Consider the following 26,419-nt stretch of genomic DNA (forward strand, 5'->3'; position numbering starts at 1 on the left):
CTACTAAAAATACGAAAATTAGCAGGTGTGGTGGCGCGTGCCTGTCGTCTCAGCTACTTGGGAGGGTGAAGCAGAATTGTTTGAACCTGGGAGGCGGAGGTTGCAGTGAGCCGAGATTGTGCCACTGAACTCCAGTCTGAATGACAGAGGGAGATTCCATCTCAAGAAAGAGAGAAAAAAAAAAAAACTTAGTGAGAAGCAGAGTGCACTGATTACATTTTTGGCACATTTCTTTAACAGCCGATTAAGACAGGTGGATTCTCGTATCTGGTTCTGCATTCAGTCTGTTGTGATACCACCTGTTACACTGTCATTGGAACACTCACAGGGGAGAATGTAAGTAAGAAAGGCAAATAACTTCCCAGTATCATGATAAAAACAGTTTTGACTTAATGGACTTCCTAAAAGGGTCTTGGTGATCTTTCGGGGTCCCAGGAACATACTTTGAGGAGGGCTGGTGTTGGAAGTGAACAGTGCTTGCTACGTTCTCTAAAAGAAAAAGCCCTTTCCCCCGCCATATTCTTACACTGACCTTGTTTGGCCTTAAGGTCTTCAGACAACACAGTGTAATCCTCTTGACATTTCTTCATTAATTCAAGTAATACTTAAATGAGTTTATTTTGTGCCTGGCATTGTTTTATGGGCTGAGGCTATATAAGTGAACAAAGTCCTCACTTAACGTTGTCATGAATAGGTTCTTGGAAACAGTGACTTTAAGCAAAATGATAATAAGCAAAATCCATTTTACCATAGGCTGCTATAAATAAGAGTCCTGCAGGATATTTCTGGTCACAAAACATCACCAAACTTCTAAATAAAGACCCAAATACTTCTTTTATTTATATATTTATATTATTTTGAGACGGAGTCTCGCTCTGTCGCCAAGGCTGGAGTGCAGTGGCCAGATCTCAGCTCACTGCAAGCTCCACCTCCTGGGTTTACGCCATTCTCCTGCCTCAGCCTCCCGAGTAGCTGGGACTACAGGCGCCCGCCACCTCGCCCGGCTAAGTTTTTGTATTTTTTAGTAGAGACGGGGTTTCACCGTGTCAGCCAGGATGGTCTCGATCTCCTGACCTCGTGATCCGCCCATCTCGGCCTCCCAAAGTGCTGGGATTACAGGCTTGAGCCACCGCGCCCGGCCAGACCCAAATACTTCTAATATTGAAACACTGAAATAAATGTGAGCTATAACTACACTTAAGAAAGATTAATACAAACAATTAGGATAATTTTATATATATATATGTTTTTTTTTGAGGTGGGAGTCTTGCTTTGTTGCCCAGGGCTGGAGTGCAGTGGCATGATCTCAGCTCACTGCAACCTCTGCCTCTCGGGTTCAAGCAATTCTCCTGCCTCAGCCTCCCAGTAGCTGGGATTGTAGGCGCACGCCACAACACCCAGCTAATTTTTTGTATTTTTAATAGTGACGGGGTTTTACCATGTTGGCTAGGCTGCTCTCAAACTCCTGACCTCAAGTGATCTGCCTGCCTTGGCCTCCCAAAGTGCTGGGATTACAGGTGTGAGCCACCGTGCCCAGTCAGATAATTAAAATATTTACGCAATTATTCCAGTTCTGAGATGCAGGTGGCTGGAGCCTATCTGGACAGCTCAGGGTGCAAGGCAGGAACCAACCCTGGACAGGCCATCAGTCCATGCAGGGCACACTCACACACACACTCACACGGGGATCATGTGGATACTCCAAAGAACCCAAGGGGCATATCTTTGGGATGTGGGAGGAAACTGGAGTATCCAGAGACGACCCATGCAGACAGAGGGGAGAATGTGTAAATGCCACACAGACAGTGGTCCTGGCAGGGAATCAGTTTTTTTTTTTTTCTTTTCTCAGCCTTGTAACAAAAGGAAGTTGAATGAAAGGACATTGAATGAAACGATGTTATTCAAGGACCTGCAGCACAGTTGTTTCCCTTGTGGAGCTTCCATTTTACTTGAAGAAAAATAATAAACACATAAACTAAGAAGACAATTTCAGATATTGATAAGGGATAAAAAAGGGATACAAAAAAAAGTAATAACAGCAAGTATGAGGGGTGTTTTTGGTGGTGGGCCAAGAGCTATTTAAACTAGAGTCTGCAGAATTGCTGTTAGAGCTGAGATAGAAATAAGAAGGAATCATTGGAAAACTTGGGAGAACACTCCAGGTAGAACAGCAGGGGCAAAGAGCAGGAAAGAGCTCTGCAAGTTAGAGGAACAGAAAGGAAGCCAACGTGACTTGAGTGTAGTCCACCATGGTAATGAACAAATGGAATAAAACATTCGAAAAACTCAGGCGGGTGTAGATCATTCAGGTCTTGCAGGATACAAAAAGGATTTAAGGTTTTATTCCAATTGCCATACAGACCACTAGAGGAAATGAGACTATGGAATCCTCTTAAATGCTAGGCTTTGCTTCCTTCTGTAAATTCTTCCACCTTCTCCAAGTGCTGCTCTTCAGCCTAACACATTCCCCATTTTTAACATGATGAGTCTCGAGAAAGGCACGAGATCCCAAATAGATGCATCTTGCCTCACATAAATTGTTTGTATGCTAATATCAAAACCAGACAGATCTGGAACCAATCAGGGGATGTAAATTACAGGTTGCTTGATGTGGAATAACTTCTGCATGTTGGCCAGTGTAGGTGTGCAGCCAAAAATGCACTGTGTGAATACAATTGTTTGGCAATTGCTGATCTGTCACTTGTCCAAAGCGGTAAGTGTGTGAATGGATTTGTATGGGTAATGACTATGAAATTAGCAACTAGCTTTTCTCATCTCTCCATGATGCAAGAAAAACATACTGGAACTTGGCTCATTTCTGGAAAATTCTTGTGATGATCCTCAATTGTTCAAAATGCACATTTGGTCATCATTATCCCTTGTGTAATCAGTTTCTGCAAACTACAAGATGATGTTAGTTATGTTTAGAAAATAAGGGAACATGCTCTACACCTTAAATCATTTAAAGATGAGCCCTCTTAAATAACATGCATTTAAATATCTATATATTACATATATAGATATATAGATGGTTGTTGGGAGATCTAGTGTATACTTTGATTTATGCTGTAGTGAGAAAAGTAATCTTGTCTTTCATTGGAAACCTGCAGACGCAACCTGTGCCCAGACCTCTAAGTTATTTATGATAAATAATATGGGAGAAGTGTTTACCAGACACATTTTTCCACAACAAAATGATGCACAGAATCCACAAATGCAGAAATCTTCTTTGAAAGGGCCAGGAAACGGTTGGAATTTGGAACCATTCAGTACACAGAACTGCAAGTGCGTGTTAAAAAGCTGGATCCACGTGAATAATAAGCCTAATCCCATTTTTTTCAGATGGAGTTTCGCTCTGTCGCACAGGCTGGAGTGCAATGGCATGATCTTGGTTCATTGCAACCTCCACCTCCCGCGTTCAAGCAATTCTCCTGCCTCAGCCTCCCGAGTAGCTGGGATTATAGGCGCCCGCCACCACAGTCAGCTAAGTTTTGTATTTTTAGTAGAGATGGGGTTTCACCATGTTGGCCAGGCTGGTCTCGAACTCCTGACCTCAGGTGATCCGTCTGCCTCGGCCTCCCAAAGTGGGATTACAGGCGTGAGTCACGCGCTTGGCCACCTAATCACATTTTCAAGACAGCTGTGGCTACTTGGGACTCTCAGCGGCTTTCGAAAAATTTTAAAAAATTAGTTACTGTTAACATTTATATTAAACTAAGACCAGACTCTGCAAATAAAATAAAACTATGTAATTCCAAGGCTATATATTTTCAAAGGAATTTAATTCTGTCCTCTGAATGCAATTAAGTAGTCTCTCTCTCCCTCTATTCGAGGAAGAGAGGAAGAAGGGATGATTCTCACTTTTCAGTAGGAACCGGTAACCTTACCTGCTGTTCTGCCAAGTCTTCGCCGATTCCCTGATTTCTTAGTGCTCAGGGAGTATGCTTGAAACCTATGCCTTCCTCCCATGTTAGATAAGCAGAAAGTTTGCTCTAGCTATGATAAATCTGCACAACGCGGAGATGTTTTTGGCACAAAGTGTACGTTAGTTACATGATGATGATTAAGCTCCCCCCCACCCCCGCCCCATTCTTGCGGCCGGGGAGTGTGTTTTGCCTGCATTTAAGAAATGTCCTTCAGCTGCAGGCGTGTGCGCGCTTAGCCTGTAGCCGGCGTTTCTGAGTCTCCAGGGCAGGGTGACTTGGGTCGGCTGCGTGTCACCCACAGATGTGACTGTTCTTTCCCCCGCGGGCGCGACAGCCTCCTTCCTCTCCAGCCCGAGGCCCGCGGCCCAGACCAGGGGAAGGGGAAGGAAGCCCTCGCCGCAAGCCAGCGTCTGGGCCGGCACAAAACGCGCCGCCACCAGAAAAACTTTTTCCCCCAGCTGCGCGCTACTTTTGGCCTTTTCTCCCAGCACGTTCTTGTCCCGGGTTTCTGTCCCCTGGGTTTTCCTCCGCCTCGCTCGCCTTCGCCCCAGCGGCGCGCAGAGGAGCTGGGCTGAGAGGGGCGCGGGGAGTCGGGGCGGCCGCGGCGGGGACGCCGGAGAAGGAGCAGGGGCAGGGGAGGAGGGGGCGTGCGGGCCTGGGGAGGAGGAACTGGTCAAAGGGGACAGAGACGCCCGAGTGCCCGAAAAGGAAAGAGCCGCCGCGGTTTGCTGCAGTCGGAATAAAGTTCGCGCCCTTTCCTCGGCGTTTCGCAGCCTCCTCTCCTTCCCTCCGCTCCCCACACCCTCCCCGCATTTTTTTTTTTTTTTTTTTTTTTTGGTCACAGCTGGGCGCTAGCAGCCACCTCCACCTCCACGCCCGCAGCCCCCGGCGGGGGCGCCAGGGTTGTTTTTCCATCCCCACAAAGTTGTTTTTTCCATCCCCAGAAAGAGAGAGCAAGAAAAACCCAAACAACAAACAAAAAGCCCCCAAACAAGTCACAGGGCGGGGGGAGGGAGAAACATACATCCTCCTTCCCCAAGCCCCTGGACCTCTGAGGACAAACAACACAACGAACCGACTTTTATTTTGCAAAAGGGAAGCAACATTGTAGTCACGACAATTCTGCAGAGAGGAAAAACTTGTGGGGCTTGCACGGCCCCCGAGGTCACCTCGCCCGCCGGTCCCCCGCCTCCCGCGAGCAGGGCAGCCCCCTCCCGGGACAGGCCGTTCCCTTTTTCTTTTTTTTTCCGTCCCGAGGAGGAGCCGGGGAACCGTGCCGGCTGGGACTCGGGGCGCGAGCGCGACCCCGGCGCGAGTGTAAATCAGTCACCTGAGCGCAGAGGGGCCGCGGCGAGGGCGCGCGCGGGCGGGCGGGGAGGCGGAGGCGGCGAGAGCTGCGGCCCGGAGGAACTCGGAGGGGGAGGGAGAGAAAGGCCGAGACGGAGGGAGCCAGCGGCGGCCGAGGGGCTGGTCCAGGCGCGGCCGCTAAGAGGAGACCAAGAGGCGGGGGCTGCACTTGACAACCAGCATGCCGAGATGGTAAGAAGTTTCCACCCTCCTTCCCTTTTTATTCTAGACTTCCTCAGAAATGACCCCCGCGCCCGAGCGCCACCGGGGCCGCCCGGGGGCCGTGTCCGCCCTCCGGCCCGCGGCGCGAGGGGCAAGGGGGCGCTGAGGAGGGCGAGCTGGGGACCACAACCCCGGTCCGACCTGATCCCCGCTGCGCTCTCAGTGTCCTCCCCTAAACTTGGCCCCAAGTTTCCGAGGCGAGCTCCAGGTGGGAGGGTGCGCGTGTGAGGGGGCTCCTCAAGGTCGGCCCCGCTCGCGGCTTCCACGCGAAGGTGAGCGGCTGGCTAGGGGAGGCTCCAGGGAGTTGGGGACGGGCTGGGGGGACGAGGTGCAGGGGAGCGGGGGATGAATGGAGCGCTGGCAGGAGCTCGGGGAGGAGAGGAAGGCGGCTGGGACGTACGGGAACTTTTACAACTTGCCGCCGAGTGAGGGACCGGCGGCTGGGCGTGGGTGCCGGGTGCGCTCGGGCGCAGCCGCCCAGGCCCCGGCACGTTGACTCTTCCCCTCCCATCTTCTTCACATTCGGAACCTTCCAGTGGTTAATGGAGATGGGAGGAAATGCTCCCGCAGGCTTTGCGGAGAAGGTGCAGAACGCAGGGCAGGAACATCAACCCTGCAGAGAGACGGCTGTTTTCGAAGTGCAATTCTATAGGAGCCGGTTTGTTTTACTTGCACGTTGACTGGAGGGTGGGATTTGGGGCCCGGGGAGGGAGCAGATAAAAAATTATATACATTGAAAAACCCTAGGTGAAATCTCCTGTGAAGTGAGTTTAAGGTTGGAAAAAAGTTCCAAGTGCAAGTGGTGGAGGAGATGGGCTGGCTTTGCGAAGCGAGACTCCAGCACAGCCCCTCTACGAGAAGAGACTTCTCTGCAGCGAGGAAGCGTGCAATTAGTTCGCCTGGTGATGAGCCGCTCTGTCCGCTTTCGGGGAAGTGATTTGTTAGAAATGGGGCTTGACCACTCCCTTCTTTTTAGTTTGCTTCCACCCAGCGTTGCTATTGTTACCCCCACTTGGGCATCTGACATAGTGTGTTCCGTATGTAGAGGGAACATGTAAGAATAGAGGTGAGATAGCGGGTTGGCATTTTTTTCCTTTTCCCGTCTCCCTAATGTGACATCTCTTGTTTCAGTGATCAAAGTCACAACTGGAGTGTAGGAGATGCTACTGTCAAATGCAGGCGCGCGTGCACACACACACACACAAAAGCGTGAACCCAGGACTGTGGTTACAGTAACGCTGACAGAAATTAAAGTGGTTTTGAAAGCAGCGTGCGATTTATGATGGTTCCCATTTACCCTAGAGTCAGGCTGTTGTAAAACTGACGTACAAAAGACATCATAAAATAATCCTGTGTACCCAGGATTAAAGTGGCAGAAAGTGGCCTGTTTTATTATTATTTTTATATACTTCGTGGACACTTGCAATTGTTGAAAGCTGCATTTAAGTGAGACATCAAAACAGAATATTAAATATATCTGTTTAGAGCTTGAGAGTTTTTCTTCTAACGGGCGTTTTACACAGGAATACTGTAAAAGCCGGTTGCAGGTTTTATTTTTGTTCCCTTCACCCTAGCTTATATTAACTGTTTGTCTACACATCTATATTAACTATTTGTCTACACATCTATTCCCATATACTAATCACTTTGAACTGTGGCTAAGCCTGTTTGCCTTCCACTGCTTTGTATTCTGCAGTTTCAGATGTTACTGTGCACACGCATACATGCTTTAAATGAGACGAATTTATTTCTGGCACTGTTACTTAGTGTGTCCGATCTGAAGATGCACCCTAGTAGTTAGACCTTGTACAAACTTTTACTCTTTGGACACACACACACATACACACACACAGAGTCCCTTGTGAGCCTTTAGAGAGTATCTGTATTTTATATTATATTTGTAGCTGTTTCATTTAAACTGTTCAGTCTTAATGAAGTTCTTAGTTCCCAGAGTACACTGTATTAAAAGTCCAGATTGCTAATCACTTTACCAAAGTACAGGAGTATCTTTACCTGAGGGAAGTAATAACGAGCTTGAACGTGAACTTTGAGTATCTTTTGAGAAAGGTCTGAAACTTTTTTCCTCCTTGAGAATATTAAGTTGGGTGGTGTTTGCATGTAAGACTTTGAATAAGAATCAACTGTGCATGATATTTTACAATTAATATTAGGAAAATATTAATAGCGGCAGTACATTCCTAATACCTGATTTTTTTTCTTCTATTTGAGATGTAAGATACCTGTCAGATAGGGATATGCGATTACAAAAAGAAGCAGACAAAAGCAGAGCTGACTATTGCTATATTAAAATGTAAGTGTTACAGTTTGAATTTTCAAGTGAGAGTTCTTGAGTTCAGTGCTTTACATAACATTTTGTCCTAATCTTGCTTGCTGTCAGGGATGTTTCATGGTTGTGCAATTGCTGCAGTCAAGAATGCCAATTTGCATTCCAGGAGTGTCATTTGATTACTTTTATCTGCACAGCTCCAAGACCGGCCCAGACCTCTCGTTTCATCTTGCCATGTCACGAGTCAATGCTGTGTCGTCTTTTCAAAAATCTGCCTGATTTAGACAAGAAAGAAAAGTACTTTCATGTTACAGCCGCAGTCCCCTGCTAACTTGTCAGCAGCAGGATATGATTCACTTGGGCCCAGAAGAATGGAACAGAGAGGCGGGTTAGGCGGTTCAATAAAGCCCACGGACAGGTAGTGTGTGACATCCCCAGAGAGCCGCAGTTAATGAAGAACAGGTCTGCTTAGTTCTCCACACGCTGACCTGGTGCTGTCCCCACAGTTTTCTCATTTGATCTTTCCCAGCAAATTGATCTTTTCTTGTATTTTTTTGCCTTCCAAGTTAGTCCTTGTGGGACTGAAATTAGCAGAGCAACTTAAGTTGGATAATACAGCTGTTCAGAAAGGAAGAAATTGGACACTGGCTCAAAAAGGGGTGGGGGGTGGGGGGGTAGAGGGAGCTATTCTTTTTGTTGTTGTTCCTGGGAATATTTCTTAATATTAAGGGAGTCCAAAATAGATGATGACTTGAAGTTAGTTGTTTCCTTTACTTTTAATTTTAGAGTTAAGGGTTCAGCAAGATTTTAAATATTCCTTAAGTGTTCGAAAGATGGCCTTAGTGAATATGAGTTCAATTTAGTATTGTTCAGATTCACTTGTTGGAGATGATTTGCCAGTCGACAATGTGGCTTTTATGGTTATTGTAAGATGGCATACTTCAACTATATTATTTGTAGTCTTCTAAACAACGTATGATCCCCAAATACCCAATACTAAATTGCAGGTAAGATTAAACAATAAAAAAGTCGTTATACTAGTGTTGTGTATAAATACTATGGTATATTAAAATGTTTTCTATACTATTAGCATCTTTGTTTTATATAAACCCCACAGATACAGTTCATGAAGTGTTTTTTGTCTGAATTTTTGAGATTCTGCATTTAAATGTAGATTTTTAAAACTGAGACCAGACCACAAGTTTGCATTTCTGTGGATGTTCATACATGTTGTTATTTGTTTTTTGACATTAAAATTAATTTTAGACAGGGTGGGGAAATTTATGTTGTATGGTTTAAACAGATTAAAGTTTCACTATAGAATTCTGTACATAGAGCTTACGTTGGAAGCAGTTAATACATTCTTAACTTGATAAATATATAAGGAGCAACGCTTTCTGATTTACTCAGCAGATGGTCTCATTTACCATCTACATCCTTACAAGAAACAGAGTGGAAAACATTTCTTATGGAAGGGGAGGTAGCCTCCTCACATCTTTCCTGTTGGATGGGAATTATATAGTATCATTGGTTAGTAAACTCCCCTCTGAAGAGCTAGAGGGAGCCTCATGATTTTATTAGATATACTTAAGGTTTGAAAAACACTCTGGCCATCAGAATGTTGCACAAAAAAGAGTGGGTAATGAATACTGGCTCAGTGTTTAGATTGGGAGGTGCTGGTTTTTTTTATTATTATTAAAAAAAACAGTGACAGAAGCAAAAGAACTTTCTATAAGAACAGTCAAGGTATCAGCTAAGCTTTCTAGGCTTTTGCCTTTCAGGTGATTTAAAGATCAGGCAAAATGCAACCAGATACTGTATTTTAAATGTTTTGGTTTGACTAACTACTGTTTGTAGTTTTTGTCAACTGAGGGAGTTACTCTCATGTTAGGAGGCCAACCTTCAGAGTTCTATTAAAAGTAACTTCCTACCAAATCACTGAGAACTGAGTTAACTTCTTTTGGTTTATGAAGGACAACCCCTTTTCAGTAAATGATGGTTTTGGAGTAGTTCTACGTATAACTGCTGTATTCCAGAGAGAAATTTTCTTTAAAATAAATGCTTCGTGTTATAAGCATAAATGTTAAACTATTTATAAACCTGACTTATGCATCAAAAAATAAGTTAAAGACATAGGACTTAAATGATATTACATTCAATAATTGTCATTTAATTTCATTTTTACCACTTTCCATTAACATTTGTGATAGGTTTATGTTAAAGAGTCATTGATCATAATTGCACCTTAATATTTATATACTAGTTTTTAGGAGCATTACTTTAGACAAACATATTTATCATTTAAGTAAATAATATAATCCAGTGAGATAAACTACCCAGATTTGTCCTTCTTAAAATCTTTTGCACAGTAGCTCTCATTATGTTGCTAGCCAATAAAAGTCTTTATTTGTTGCTTATTAGAACCCTCAGTACACTCAAGAGTTCAGCTATAATTTAATTTGGCTGTTCAAAGAGCCTCCCTTGTTTTGAAATATGTTCTCAGTATGCTTTTACCATTTGTTGTGAACTCATATTCTAACTCAATGCATAAGAACCTATATTCTAACTCAATATGCCTAAGAATGATACTACAGATATATCATTCTGTTAAGTCTTTGCTATAGTTGTAACTTTTTTTCTTTAAAAATATCCGTACATAACAACGTCAGTTTTGTTCTTTTTGCTCTATTTTCTCTTTGACATTCTAGAGCATTTTTTTCTTGGTGATTTAAATTGTTTTGCTATTATAATTTAAAATACACTTCCTAAAGAATATAACCTTCCCCTAAGGTATAGTGAGAAGGGCACCAAAAAATAATAGGTTCAATAATTAAGAATTCTAGTTGAGGCCATTTCACAATTGCAATGGCTTGCAATTACAAAAAGTTTGCCTGGTACTTCACAAATTGCTAGTAACTGCTGCGAAGTTTTGCAATGAGTGGAAGGTAACTTTGAGAGTTTTGGTTGTATTTGTAACAAATTACGTTCACTAAAGACTAGAACTTGACTATAAAACTCTAATAAGATGAGAATCAGGAATTCTTCCATAAGGAAGGCAGAATTTGAAACTCCTAAATGACTCAACTGTGTATGTATCTTACCAGTGGGAATAGCATCAAGCCAGCCTTCTAGATACAGTATTTAATAGTTGTCAAAATGTACAGTATTGTCTTGGAACTTGTGGTTCATGAGTTGATAGTCCCTGCTTTTTTGTGTTTATTACAAAGATGTAACAACCTACACAAAACATTTTTCTCTTATAATGACCTTACATTTGCCAAAGTGCCCCATGCTGAAATTCCTTTTCAGTATCTTTTTTTTTTTTTTAGTCCAAAGCCAGACGTGTACCCAGACACAAAAGCCTCTGTGTATAGCAAGCTGTTTTAAATATTGTGACTCGACGATGTGCTGTCCTTTCTCTGCTTGAGCCAAGGATCTCTGCTCAGTGTCTGTGGATTACCAAGCTCCTTCTTTATTGTACCTCTTGTCAACTATTCCTATTCATTTAACCTTTCATTAGTGTCTGTGCAGCTTCACTGTCTGGAAAGGCAAGGAAAAACCGAAAGGCCCCACTGTCACAGTTATTAGATTTCTCGGTTACATCCCAGCAACCATAAAGAAGTAAGAGTCGAGACTATTGTCGTGCATGCTGCTGTCCTGGGGTGCGGCTCTTCTGTGCATGTCAAGGACATGTGCCACATGTTGATATGCATCCCAGGGATAAATGCACAACATGGGGGATAGGCCGACGCTGGCAGTAATGAGCTTTGTAGGAGTTATTGCAAAGACCAACAGTTTGTGAAGGAATTTTGCTTAACAGGCCAAGGAGATAGACAGAGTTGAGGGTTGCCAAGATTTGCCTGTGCGGGGCTTGTCAGTCACATTGTTTTCATCTAAACTTCATTTGAGGGGAAAACTGAATACATTTGACAGCAACGAAAAGTCTTACTTTCTTTTTTTAAATCTTTCAGAGGACAAAAGCAATATTTCTGGTGACTTAACTGTTTTTATTACTGACTAAATCATATATATGAATGGATCTATTAGCAGTTTATCTTTTTCCATACCTAGAGGATAATTAAGAGATATTTCATAGATGTCATATATATGTTTTAAAATCTGTGTAAAAATAATGTAGCCTATTAATTTTGCTTTGCTGTTTTCCCCCTTTGATTTTCCTCTAGCATAGCCTGGTTCTTTAGAAATGCATTTGCTTAGTTGGCTAGATGCAGAGGAGAAAAAGGATGATAATGTGGTCATTTTCAAATCATAAATAAAATAAGTATTTGTAAATTTTATATTGGAAAATATTTTAACATCTTAGTGATGAAGATAATTACCTTATTAAGAATTCTGAAAACACTTGAAAATGGTACATTATAATACATTTGTCTCTCTTTACCCAAAAGTTTATCTTTTTTTTTTTCTTTTTTCTTTTTAAAATAGGAGAACCTTTGTTACTGAGGGTAAATAAAATATTTTTGTCTCCCGATTTCAACAGATTTTGTCAGTTTTCCAAACTTTTTTGGGGTTCTCCAATATCTTTTCAAATATGTTAATAACTTATCGCCAGATCCCTGTGAAGTTATTTTTAATTTTTCCTTGACCTTACTTCTTTTAGGCAAGGCGTTTTAACAGTTGCACTTTCTCTGTTAAGATTTTTTTTTTTTGGTGAAACAGAATCTCGCTCTGTTGCCCAAACTAGAGTGCAGTGGCGTGATTTTGGCTCACTGCAACCTCCATCTCCTGGGTTCAAGCGATTCTCCTGCCTCAGCCTCCCGAGTAACTGGGACAAAGGCACGCGCCACCAGGCCCAGTTAATTTTTGTATTTTTAGTAGAGATGGGGTTTCATCATGTTGACCAGGCTGGTCTCGAACTCCTGACCTCAGGTGATCCACCCGCCTTGACCTCCCAAAGTGCTGGGATTATAGCATGAGCCACTGCGCCCAGCCACCTCTGTTAAGCTTTTCTTGGTGTCTTGTGAAAGTATGGGCTAAATTATCCTTGTTTTAGGGAAGAGATATGAGCTATTTTTCATAGTGTTTCTCTCAGGTGGGATGCTAAATGCCCAGCTATCCTAGGGCTATGCCTCAGCCTTTTGGCCAGCGGGTGGAAGTACTGTATAGAATATATAGAGATGGGGCAGGGCGCGGTGAGTCACACCTGTAATTCCAGCATTTTGGGAGGTTGAGGTGGGTGGATCACAAGGTCAGGAGTTCAAGACCAGCCTGGCCAATATGGTGAAACCCTGTCTCTACTAAAAATACAAAAATTAGCCGGGTGTGGTGGCGGGCACCTGTAATCCCAGCTACTCAGGAGGCTGAGGCAGGAGAATCACTTGAACCTGGGACGCGGAGGTTACAGTGAGTCAAGATCTCGCCCCTGCACTCCAGCCTGAGTGACAGAGCAAGACTCCATCTAAAAAAAAAAAAAAAAAGAAAAATCTCTCGTCGTCATCTAAGGCTGGTAACCTTCCCACAGAAGAAGCATGAGTGTCTTAACGTTCCTTTTTTTAATAGTTCCATTTGCATTTATTTATTATGGTTTGTGTTGGGAGTAGTAGAAGAGAAAAGAGGGACTTGTGAAGATGAGGCCATAATTTTAACTGTTCCCCCGGCAATGAAAACCCCCAAATTAGAATAAAATAGGTCAGTGCTGTGTGGTAATTAAAGAGACAGGAATACATGGCGGTAGCTACTCTCTGCCGGTATCCTGCACTTACTCTTCATCCAGTCAGTATCTCTATGCAGGTGACTGGCTATTCCTTGGAAGGCAGTTGTGCTGTTGCCTGTTAAGAGACTGAGAACAGCGCTGGGACTGGGTATATATAGAGGCCCTGTTCTATTCCACCTACTTTTGATAGCCTCTGTTCTGTCATTTGTAAGTGAAGTGAGTTTGGTAAGTGCCTTTCCAATTGGTACATTTCATATTTTATATGATAACACTATATAATCGTAGCAGTTTACTTTTATTAGCTTTATTGAGATATAATTCACTCACTTAAAATGTACATTGATATTCCATTTTATGGGTATACTACCTCTTACATATCCATTCAATGAAAGCACATTTGGGTTGTTTACACTTTTTGAGTAATGTGGCCCTGAACATTCATGTACAAGTTTTGTGAACATAATATATTAATTTTGCTTGGATGTATGCTCAAGAGTAGAATTGTTGGGTGGTATGGCCTATCTACTTATAACTTTTTGAGGAACTTCCAAATTGTTTTCCAACGCAACTGCAGCATTTTACTTTCTAACCAATAGTGTATAATTCTTCCAGTCTCTCTACATCCTCCTCAACACTTGTTATTGTCTTTTTTTTTTTTTTTTTGAGGCGGAGTCCCCCTCTGTCGCCCAGGCTGGAGTGCAGTGGCTCAGTCTCGGCTCACTGCAAGCTCCACCTCCCGGGTTCACGCCCTTTTCCTGCCTGGGAAATGGTGGCGGGCACCTAGCGGGGACTATAGGTGCCCGCCACCATGCCCGGCTAATTTTTTGTATTTTCAGAGAGACGGGTTTCACTGTGTTAGCCAGGATGGTCTTGATCTCCTGACCTCATGATCCTCCCACCTCGGCCTCTCAAAGTGCTGGGATTACAGGCGTGAGCCACCGCGCCTGGCCCTTGTTATTGTCTTTTTATTTTTACACATCTTGGTGGGTATGAAGTAGTATCTTGTTATTTGAATCATCCTAGTGACTATGAAGTGATATTTCACTGTGGTTTTGGTTTGCATTTGCCTGATGGCTAGTGATGTTGAGCAACTTATGCACTTATTGGCCATTTGTGTATCTTTTCTGGAAAACAGACTTCTCCATTGGCCATTTTTCAATTGGGTTATTTGTCTTTTTATTGTGGAGTTCTAAGTGCTGTTTATATATTCTGAGTACAAGCCCTCTGGTAGGTACAAGGTTTGCAAATAATTTCTCCTATTCTGTGGGTTGTCTTTTTATATTTATTTTATTTTATTTTTTTTAAGAGGCAGGGTCTTTCTAGCTCTCATGCAGGTTGGAGTGCAGTGGTGTGATTATGGCTCACTGCAGCCTTGAACTTCTGGGCTCAAGAAATCCTCCTGCTTCAACCTCCCTAGTAATTGGGACTACAAGTGCAAGCCACGATGCCTGGTTAATTTTTTAATATTAATTTTTTTTGTAGAGATAGGGTATTACCATGTTGCCCAGGCTGGTTTCAAACTCCTGGCCTCAAGAGATCCTCTTTCCTTGACCCCCCAAAATTCTGGGATTACAGGGCATAAGCCACTGTGCCCGGCTGTCTTTTTTTTTTTTTTTTTTTTTGAGACAGACAGAGTCTTGCTCTGTCACCCAGCTGGAGTGCAATGGTGTGATCTTAGCTCACTGCAACCTCCGCCTCTTGGGTTTAAGCCATTGTCCTGTCTCAGCCTCCCGAGTAGCTGGGATTACAGGCATGTGCCACCATGCCCGGCTAATTTTTGTATTTTTAGTGGAGACAGGGTTTCTCTGTGTTGGTGAGGCCGGTCTCTTTAACTCCTGGCTTCAGGTGATGTGCTGGTCTTGGCCTCCCAAAGTGCCTCATGCCTGGGATTACTGGCATGAGCCACCATGCCCAGCCCCAGCTGTCTTTTGAGTTTTTGATGGTGCCTTTTCAAGCACAGAAATTTTTGAAGTCTGATTTGTCAATTTTTGTTGTTTCTGTCCTTGGTATGCTATCTAAGAAGCTGTTGTCTAACCCAAGATCGTGAAGATTTACCTGTGTGTTTTTTTGTAAGTGTCTTACAGTTTGAGCTCCTACAGGGTGGATTCATAGATCTTTGATCCATTTGGATTAACTTCTGTAAATAGTATGAGGTAGGGGTACAACTTTATTCTTTTGAATGTGGATGTCTGTTGTTCCCAGCACTATTTGTTGAAAAGACAGTTTTTCTCCACTGAAGTGTCTGGGCACCCTTGTCAAAAATTGATTGACCATGATATATAAGGGTTTATTTCTGAAATTTCTGTTCTGTTCCATTGATCTTTCTGTCTGTCCTTGTGCCAGTACCTACTACTGTAGCTTTGAGCTTTGTATTAAGTGTTGCAATTGAGAAGTGTGAGTCCTACAAGTTTGTTCTGTTCTTCTTTTTCAAGATTGTTTTAGCTATTCTTAGAAGTTGACTTTTTAAAGAGCAGTTTTGATTGTGGTAGAAAACAAACATAAAATGTACCTCATTAATCTTTTTTTTTTTTTTTGAGACGGAGTCTCCCTCTGTCATCCATACTGGAGTGCAGTGGCGTGATTTCAGCTCACTGCAACCTCTACCTCCCTGGTTCAAGCAGTTCCTGTGCCTCAGCCTCACGAGTAGCTGGGATTACAGGCACACGGCACCATGACTGGCTAATTTTTTTGTATTTTTAGTAGAGATGGGGTTTCACCATGTTGGCCAGACTGTTCTCCAACTCTTGACCTCAGGCAGTCCGCCCGCCTGGGCCTCCCAAAGTGCTGGGATTACAGGCGTGAGCCACCGTGCCTGTCCCATGTTAACCATTTTTAAGTGTACAGTTTAGTAGTGTTTTCTGTAACTTAATGTACAGCAGATCTCTAGAACATTTTAATTTTGCAAAGCTGAAATTTTTTTAACCTTTGAATGAAAACTCCCGTTTACCTTTTTCCCCCAGCTCTGGGAAACCATTATTCTAGCTTCTGTTTCTAAGAGTTTGCCTGCTATATATGCCTCATAGAAGTGGAATCATGCAGTACATATTTATCTTTTTGTTCTGGCTTATTTCACTTAGCTAGAAACTTAATGTTCTTAAGGTTCATTTATGTTGTAGCATATAACAGAATTGTCTTCATTTTTAAGGCTGAATATTTCATTATATGTATATACCACATTTTCTTTTTCCATTCATCTGTAGATAGATATTTAGTTTGCTTTCCACCTCTTGGCTCTTGTGAATTATCCTGTTGTGAATATAAGTATACAAATATCTCTAAAAGATACTGCTTTCAATCTTTGGACATATACGTAGAAGTGGGATAGCTGGATCATACAGTAGTTTGTAATTATTTGAGGAACCTCCATACTGTTTTCCATAGGGGCAGCATCATTTACTTTCCTGCCAGCAGTGCACAAGGGTTCCAATTTCTCTCCAACCTCATAACTTAGTATTTTCTGTTTTTTTCGATGGTAACCATTCTAACAGGTGTGAGGTGATATCCCAGTGTAGTTTTGATTTGCCTTTCCTTGATTCTTGATGTTAAGCATATTTTCACATGCTTATTGGGCATTTGTATATATCCTCTTTGTGGACATATCTATTCAAGTCCTTTACTTATTTTTAAATGAGGTTTTTTGTTGTCGTTGTTGAGTTTTAGGAGTTGTCTATATGTTCTGGATACCCCTTATCAGAAATATGATTTACAAATATTTTCTCACATTCTATAGTTTATCTCTTCACTCTGCTGATTGTTTCCTTTGCTTTTGCAGCACAGAAGTTTCTAAGTTTGATTCAGTTCCATTTGTCTATTCTTGCTTTTGTTGCCTTTAGCAGTTTACTTTTAAAGCTCGGATATGTCTGATCCTCAGAAGAGTAAAGGCTACATTAAAAAAGTACATTCTATTGTTTAGGTAAAAAACTCTTGGTAGTACTCCAGGGGACAAGAAATATGTCATTCAGTAGCCAAAAGATGATAGCTCCTAGTTGCCTGTGAAACACCCTGGTTTTACTTTGATGTTTCTTAATTATCATTGAGTTTAAAAGCATTCTAGGTGTTCCGTATGATAAGAGACACACTTCATGCCCTGGAGGGTGGAATTAAGTACCCAGAAATAATTGTTTTTGGTTTTATAAATACCTCAAAAGGAAAGGGGGAAGAAAACCATTACTGAGAAAATTTGTCTTCCTAGACATCCCGTCATGACTAGAAAAACACCAACAGAGATAAAACTGAAAATTATTGTATGATCTCCAAACCCAAAATAAGTGGTCCAGTGAAGTTTTAAATAAATAACCGTGTTCAAATCTGGCATGGCATATTTGGAAACATGAGCTTGCTTTACAGTTTACCTGGCAAATTTTGTAATTAAAATACCTCATTGTTGAATTAGAGAAATTTGAGAGCAAATGAAAGGTAACTTAATTTGGAGGCAGCTCTATTGCATCATTGTTGAATTAAAAGAAATATTTGTTCCCTTACAGTTCTAATTTTCTCTTTATTCATGCTAATAAAGGCTGATATTTATTTTCATCTAAGTAATTGCTTTTCTGAAATTCTGATGGACCATTCTTCACTGCATTGTCTGCTTCTGGCCTTTTGCCAGTTACTTTAGACAAAAGTTTCATTATTTAGTCAGCATCAACTATTAATTAGATATCTAACTGTTTGAATTTATACAAGGCGAGCGTGCATTTTTTCATCATAAGTGTTCATGTGTTACATAAAGAGTAATTATCTAATTTAAAATGATATGATGTATTTTAAGGATAAATTTTTTTTTCCTAGGGCAAACAATTCTGTTAAAATTCTGTAGAGGATTTAAAATCACTGCTTTTTTTTTTTTTTTTGAGACAGAATCTCACTCGCCATCTCGGCTCACTGCAACCTCTGCCTGCCGGTTTCAACTGATTCTCCTGCCTCAGCCTCCCAAGTAGCTGGGATTACAGGCACCTGCCAACCCGCCCGGCTAATTTTTTTTTGTATTTTTAGTAGAAATGGGGCTTCATCACGTTGGACAAGCTGATCTTGAACTCCTGACCTGGTGATCTGCCCGTCTCAGCTTCCCAAAGTGCTGAGATTACAGGTGTGAGCCACTGTGCCTGGCCTGAAATCACTTTTAAAAATTGTTATGGTAAAAATTTTATGTTCACCAGATGTGAATTTTGGTTACATATACATTTATCCCAATCGACACACTTTATTCATAAGAAAACATTAATGTTACTTTTCTATTCTTTATGACATATTTTGACATGTGTTTAGACATATGTTTTATATGTATGGACTGACAAAATCATATATGCTATTATTTGGTATCTTATGTGGTTGGAGGACATAAAGAATGTAAGTAACTGAAACAATACATTTGCTCAAAGAAAGGCCGCTCAGTTCTCAGCCTATGGTATCTAATCTCCTTGTAATATACATTTCACCATCTAGGATTAGAGAAGTTCATTCTATCAACACGTATGCTAACAGGTAGGCTTCTGGAAGTACAGTGTGATAGTTCAGATCTTTCTCTGATTCAAAATGGTGATTTAAAAGGAATCATACTTAGCTGAATTGGCTTTTGATAGACTAAAACATTAATTTCCCTTAATGTGCATTAACGCTAAAGGATACTAAAAAGCAGAGAAATGTTTTTTAAACCCAGAAGTTCTACCATGTCTGGAGCCATATTTTTCACCCAATAAATGTTCTTTGTAAGAAATATATTTACATGTAGGGCTGGGTGCAGTGGTGCATGCTTGTAGTCCCAACTATTTGGGAGGCTGAGGCAGGAGAATCATTTTGAGTCTAGACATTCAAGTCCAGCCTGGGCAACATAGTGAGATCCTGTCTCTAAAAGAATAAATAAGAAATATTTTCACATCAAGAATTTATATCTGTGCATTGGTCTTTGAAGCTTCCCTTTTGTCCATAAACAGCAACCAGTCGCTGACATGACATATTTGTGTACAAAGGACAATGATAATTAGATATGCTAGAATTAGGGGGTATATGTGTGTGTGTGAGAGAGAGAGAGAGAGAGAGAGTGTGAATAAACATGCATGAGAAACTGATAGTTTGCTGCTTCCTTATGCGGGAGGGTAGAAGGCAGAATAGAGGGTAGAGTAGTATAGTTAACTGAAATTTTTTTGGAGGGGAAGGGCAGGGTTTACCATGAATGTACTTTCATTTTGCAATAGATAATACTTGATAAATTTTTTTTGTGGTTTTTTACATATATTTATGGATGGCATGGATGAATGTTGAGTGTCTTACTTACTGTTTTACTAGTGTGACTGTCAAATTGTATTCCTGAAGTACAGATATGCTAAGGTAATACATCTATTAGCAGCCAGCAAATAAATGTTTCCTTACTATATGTAGAATAACTTGCTGCAGATTTGCATGAAACAACGTTAGACAATTGTGTACTGATTTGGTAAAAATAAAAAAGATGTGGCCAGGTGCAGTGGCTCATGCTTGTAATCCCAGCACTTTGGGAGGCTGAGGGGGATCATGAGGTCAGGAGATCGAGACCATCCTGGCTAACACAGTGAAACCCCGTCTCTACTGAAAAAAAAAGTACAAAAAATTAGCCGGGCATGGTGGTGGGTGCCTGTACTGCCAACTACTCAAGAGGCTGAGGCAGGAGAATGGCGTGAACCCAGGAGGCGGAGTTGCAGTGAGCCGAGATCACGCCACTGCACTCCAGCCTGGACAACAGAGTGAGACTCCGTCTCAAAAAAAAAAAAAAAAGATGCTTTTAAAAATTGTTAGGTTTTGATGTTCAAGCTTACATTTGGCATAGGCATGGGACTTCTAGTTCCCTTCATTTTCCAAAGTATAACCTTTTTTTATTTTAGAATACAATAATTTGACAAGCATTTGAATTTCTATGATGTATGTGATACTCTATTAGGTGCCATAGGTATTACAGATGAAGTAGAAGCTGTCACCCTCATATTAAAGATCACAGTATTCACTGGTAAAGGGAAACTCATTATCTTTAAAGAATTCACCATGATCCTTGGTCTGCCTCTGGTCTTCATATGCCTTAGGAGCCTAATTTTGTTAACATACCATTGAAAAACATCACCTTTTCGTGGATACATTCACTTTATTCAACTGAGAGATAGAGATCATACACACACACACACACACACACGCACCATGTGAACATGTATATATCTGTATACCATATGAGGTGGCATACTCATGTACTTGTATTGAAATGATTAGTACATCCTCTCCTTGGCAGGCAAATTTAAATGGGGAGTCAGATTATAATCCAAATGTTGTTCATCTCTTTATGAGGTTGGAATTTCAGCAGAGAATATTAAGGATGGGATGGGGGCCCGAGGGTCTCCTCCTCCTATAAAGAAATTCTTTCCAGTGGCCTGTGTTGTTCACAGTGCACACTTTGGACTCCTTTCCTGGGCTGTGCTTGTAAGAGTATTGACGGTGTTTACCCCCTTGCTTTTTTTCTCCTACCATTGCCCTTGTTATAGACAAATTTCTTTTTCTTTAGATATGTTAATATTCTCAAGCAGATATTAGGCAACTGTCCTGGGAGCTAGTTGTTAAGGTGACTTTGCATCTGTTTGGTTTTTTATGGATCTAATGCAGATGGCAGTCTCATTTCACTCATTTCAAATTTTCTTGGGGGATACCTCATGCTACCACCTTACGCATAACATATTTTATATATGGATAAGTGGAAGTGGTGGAAAAAAGGATATATATTATGAGAAAAAAAGACTTATAAACTAGTTATTAAATACCTGGTAGAGAAAGTTTCTTTTGTTAAATACCTTATAGAGAAATACGTTGATCTGAGATTGACTTTATATACAGGTGGAATAAACTGCTCTAGAAATCAAGAGGGAGTATGTGTATTTAATCTCTGTATCTGTTTTCTGTGTCTCTTTTCCATCCTAAAATAAGGGTTAAGATTAGGTTTTAAAGATTCTTTTTTTTTTTGAGACGGAGTCTCGCTGTGTCGCCCAGGCTGGAGTGCAGTGACGCGATCTCGGCTCACTGCAAGCTCCGCCACCTGGGTTCACGCCATTCTCCTGCTTCAGCCTCTCAAGTAGCTGGGACAACAGGTGCCCGGCAATGTGGTCTCAATCTCCTGACCTCATGATCCGCCCGCCTCGGCCTCCCAAAGTGCTGGGATCACAGGCATGAGCCACCGCGCCCAGTCTGGTTTCAAAGATTCTTTGTAATTCTTTGCATTGTGTGATGCTCAACATTTATTTGCGGTATTATTTTATGGACCAGAAAATTAAAGCTGGCTGTACCTTTAACTTCACGTTGGTTAATTCTAGCAGCTTCCCAATTAGTGTCATTTTTTTACCTTTCAATCTTTCCTTCCTTTTAAAACACTTTAACATCAAGAATAATTTGTTATGGGAAGAGAAAGTAGAAAGGAAAGACGCTGAACAAACATCCAGTTGATATTAGGCAGCAGGACAGAAGTTGGTGGTCCGGGAAGCAGCCTGCCATCCTGGTTTCCTTAGGCTCCAGTCCGACTTTTATCCTTACATCCTTAAGTTCAGGTGACATGTGAGCAGTCATAGTACAAGCATAACGTGAGAATTTTATTATTTAAACCCACAGAGCTTAACAAACTCCAAATTTTAATTTTAATTTTAATTTTTTTTCTTTCTTTTTTTTTTTTTTTGAGACAGAGTGTCCCTCTGTTGCTCAGGCTGGAGTGCAGTGGCTCAATCTTGGCTCACTGCAACCTCCGCCTCCCAGGTTCAAGCAATTCTGCCTCAGCCTCCCGAATAGCTGAGATTACAGACATGCACTACCATGTCCAGCTAATTTTTGTAGTTTTAGTACAGATGGGGTTTCACCATGTTGGCCAGGCTGGTCTTGAACTCCTGACCTCAAGAGATTGACCCATCTCAGCCTCCTAAAGAAGTGGGATTACCGGCGCGAGCCACAGCGCCCAGCTGCAAATTTTAAATTTGAAGATGTGTCTGAAATGAAAATAAAGTGAGGGGAGGTGTTGGAGAGAATGCAGAAATTGCACAGGAAATGTAGAACTTGGATTAAAATGTAATTAGAAAGTTACGTTGAAAATCAAAGGGCTAGTTAAAATGAGCGTCATTATAATCTTTTTTTTTTTGAGACAGGGTCTCACTCCCATCACTCAGGCTGGAGTGCAGTGGCATGATCATGGCTCACTGCAGCCTCGACCTCCCTGGGCTCAGGTGATCCTCCCACCTTAGCCTCCTGGCTAACTGGGCCTACAGCTGCATGCCATCACGGCCAGCTAGATTTTGGAGAGATGGAGTTTAGCCACGTTGGCCAGGCTGGTCATGAACTCCTGACCTTAAGTGATCTGCCTGCCTGGGCCTCTTAAAGTGCTGGGATTACAGGCGCGAGCCACACTCTACCCTGCCCGGAATATCGTTGTATCTTCTAAGTGGCCTAGTGCTTCTACCCTTGCCTCTCTCCTCCTACTGCTCCTAGAAGACTTTCCACAGGTGGATCACTTCTTACCTCACAACCTTCCAGTGACTTCTTATCACACCTGCAGTGAAATCCCAACTCCTTACCATCACTGAAAGGGATATGTAATGTTTGCGACCCAGCCCAACTCTGACGCTGTTTCCTGCCATTGCTCCCTCTGCTCCAGCCTTGCTGATTTTCCACAGGCCATAGAACTTTGCTAAGCTGGTACCTACCTCAGCCCTTTACATGGGGTTTTTCTCTGCCTGTAAGGTTCTTTTTTCACACTTTCGCAGGGCTTCCTCCCTCATTTCACTAGAGCCTTCTCTGTAATGTCAGTCCTTCAAAGAGACCTTCCTGTCGACCTTCACTGCTGTGTCCCTATCAGTGTATGTTTCTTTGGTCTCTTACCCTGATTTTTTTCTTTATAGCACTTACTGCCACTTGGAAGTATATTTAATTTTTTTGTTTATGTGTAGTTTATCGTCCCACCACCATGAAGCCCCATAAGAACAGGGTCCTTTGTCTTGCTAATTTATACATTTCCGTTACCTGTAGCAACACTCAACAAATATTTATTGAATGAATGAATGGATGAATATCTCACATATGATTGTCCTTGTGAACATGAACTGATTCTTTATCAATAGTTATCAAGTCTTAGTTATTATAACCATTGAGAGTTATTTATGGCATCTGCTGCTGGACTTTTCTCAACTGCTTATGCTTAGCTCAGTTGGAACAGTGGTTTCCAGGATAGATGTAAACACTCCAAGGGGTATGCAGAAATCATCCTTTACGATGTGGGGGAAAATATATTAGAAATTTGATTTATCTTGTTCACCTATTTTTGTGTTTTATAGTGTGCATTATGTATATATAAGGGAAACGTTGTGCTGTCAAAAAAATTGAGACTGGATAGAGCATGATCTGGACAGGATGGTTAACTTTGTTTAAAGCAAAATGTATCTCTGTAGTCAGGCTATTTTACAGATTTTGTGCTTTTGCATAATAAGGCAGTGTGACTTATATGTGATTTTCAAGACACAGGAAAATAAGGAAATGGTATGCTTAGAATTTGGAAGAAAGTTAGGTTTTCATTTTAGTTTTGTTTTTTTGAGACAGGGTCTCACTCTGTCACCCAGGCTAGAGTGTAGTGGCATGATCATGGCTTGCTGTAGCCTTGACCTCCTGGGCTCCAGCAATCCTACTGCCTCAGCCTCCTGAGTAGCTGGGACTACAGGCATGAACCATCATGCCTGGCTAACTTTTTCTTTTTTTGTAGAGACAGGGTCTCACTATGCTGCCCAGGCTGTTTTCACACTCCTGGGCTCAAGCAGTCCTCCTCCCTCGGCCTCCCAAAGTGCTGGGATTATGGGCATGAGCCACTGTACCCAGCCACTGTTCTGATTTTAAATACTTTTTAAGTGAAATGAAAATTTATAATATTTGAGGAACTTATTTTATTAAAATGTTTGACAGGATTAATAAATTTGAATGAAACATTGAAATAATTACTATCCTAATGAATACACTAAGGGAATTTGAAAACCACAAATAAGCAATTACAAATAAGTATTATTATTTGTAAAATAGTCACCCTAGAAGATGATGCAGTGATGGTGTCATAGCTTAAAATGCTTTTGGAGCTCTTCATTTGACATTGATTTCAGACAGCCTGTGTCTAGTTCTTCTAAGCATCTTTGGTGCTAGCAAATCTTCTAGTCATAAGCTTTGATTTTCTGAATCTTCAAAAGTCTTTTGGTGTTAAGCCTAATGAACTTACTTGGTGGGTGATAAAACAAGATAATTCTATTTTTGATTTATTTTTTATTTTTTAGAAACAGAGTCTCCCTGTGTCACACTGACTGGAGTGCAGTGATGCAATACTAACTCACTGCAGCCTTGAACTCTTGGACTCAAGCGATCCTCCTATCTCAGCTTCCTGAGGTATTGTTCAGGCTAGCATCGCAACTCCTGGACTCAAGTGATCCTTCCACCTGCACCTTCCACAGTGGTGGAATTACAGGCATGGGCCACCACCCCCAGCCTATTTTTGATTGTAAAAAAAAGACAAAACTGATTTTTCACTATAGTTTACAAGTTGGCCCTAGAAGTATTTACAGATGATGAGTTCTAGAAATATTTTGAACAACGTTGTTGGAACATTGGAACATTATTGGAGCATCTTCCAACATTGTTGCTCCACTGTGCTCCACTGTGCTTCCAACATTGTTGGAAGAAGTACAGTGTCTTAAGGTGATAATTTTGACATTGATTCTTTTCCCCCACTAGTTATGGGGCTTCTTTAAATCTATAAAAAGCCATTTCAGTGTATAAGAATTGGTATCATATTTTGTGCATTTATAGATTCATGCATACCATACATGCATGCTTATAAATATCTTTCCACTGACCAAAGTGTGTTATTATTTTGTAGCCCTTTGTAGCCAGCTCTATGTGGTAAGTACCTGGTAAATTCTACTACAGAGTGAATTTCTTCTATTCTAAGTAAAATTTTGAAGCCTGAGAAGGCTTCTAAAGGCAAAGGATATCAAGAAAAGTTTTAACTAAGATGTGAGACTGCATGAGTGCTTCATGATACAAAATAGTTTTATATATCGCTCTTAGGTTAGAAATTAGAGAGGCTGACACATAACCTACCTTGTCTGTTTTTTTAGTTGAGCAAATCTGTGTGTGGGGGGCATAAACAAATACTAGTGACATTAGACATCAGAAAGCTAGTGAAGTACAAATCTGTGCATATAACACTATTTGTAGGACAGTCTTATTCATACTGGTCTTTGACAAAAGTCAAAGGAAAAAGTAGTTGCCAAAGAGGACCGTGATTTTATTTTTTTGTACTTTAAAGTTTGTTTTTGAATTCCAGCAAGTTATGGTTTGAGGTAATACTAATCGGTTTCTTTATGTTGACTTCTTGGTTATCAATTACGAAAAGCATTAGTTAGCGCTTTATTTTTTTGTACTTTAAGGTTTGTTTTTGAATTCCAGCAAGTTATGGTTTGAGGTAATACTAATTGGTTTCTTTATGTTGACTTCTTGGTTATCAATTAAGAAAAGCATTACTTAGCGCTTTGGAAAAATCTGTGTTATTGAATTTCTTCCAATTCGTATACAACCTCGTCTTCACAGTATAAAATGCAAATTTTGCATGGGGCCAGGTGCTCACGCCTATAGTCCCAGCACTTTGGGAGGCAGAGGCGAGTGGGTCACTTGAAGTCAAGAGTTCAAGACCAGCCTGGCCAACATGGTGAAACCCCATCTCTACTAAAAATACAAAAATTAGGCATGGTGGTGTGCGTCTGTAATCTCAGCTACTTTGGAGGCTGAGGCAGGAGAATCGCTTGAACTTGGGAGGTGGAGGTTGTAGTGAGCCGAGATTGCGCCACTGTGCTCCAGCCTGGGCGACAGAGCGAGACTCCATCTCAAAAAAAAAAAAAAAAAAATTCTTTTGCATGGAATCTGCAGATCTAGGAATCATTTTATTGT

At 41.4% G+C, this 26,419-nt stretch overlaps 1 protein-coding gene across 3 annotated transcripts in view; it reads left to right on the top strand.

The window, feature by feature from the left end:
* Positions 1 to 5,333: 5,333 nt before the first annotated feature.
* BNC2 (basonuclin 2) overlaps positions 5,334 to 26,419 on the top strand; it is a 457,977-nt gene continuing 436,891 nt past the window's right edge. For all 3 annotated transcript variants that reach the window (XM_025359763.1, XM_025359765.1, XM_025359764.1), the window contains exon 1: positions 5,334 to 5,465. Coding sequence is in view for 1 of the 3 variants with exons in the window: in XM_025359764.1 (XP_025215549.1) it covers positions 5,463 to 5,465 (3 nt within the window). In the remaining 2 variants the exon portion in view is untranslated. The remainder of the gene's footprint in view (positions 5,466 to 26,419) is intronic.

The sequence above is a fragment of the Theropithecus gelada genome, chromosome 15, assembly GCF_003255815.1.
Source record: "Theropithecus gelada isolate Dixy chromosome 15, Tgel_1.0, whole genome shotgun sequence".
In the NCBI taxonomy this organism is placed as follows: Eukaryota; Metazoa; Chordata; class Mammalia; order Primates; family Cercopithecidae; genus Theropithecus; species Theropithecus gelada.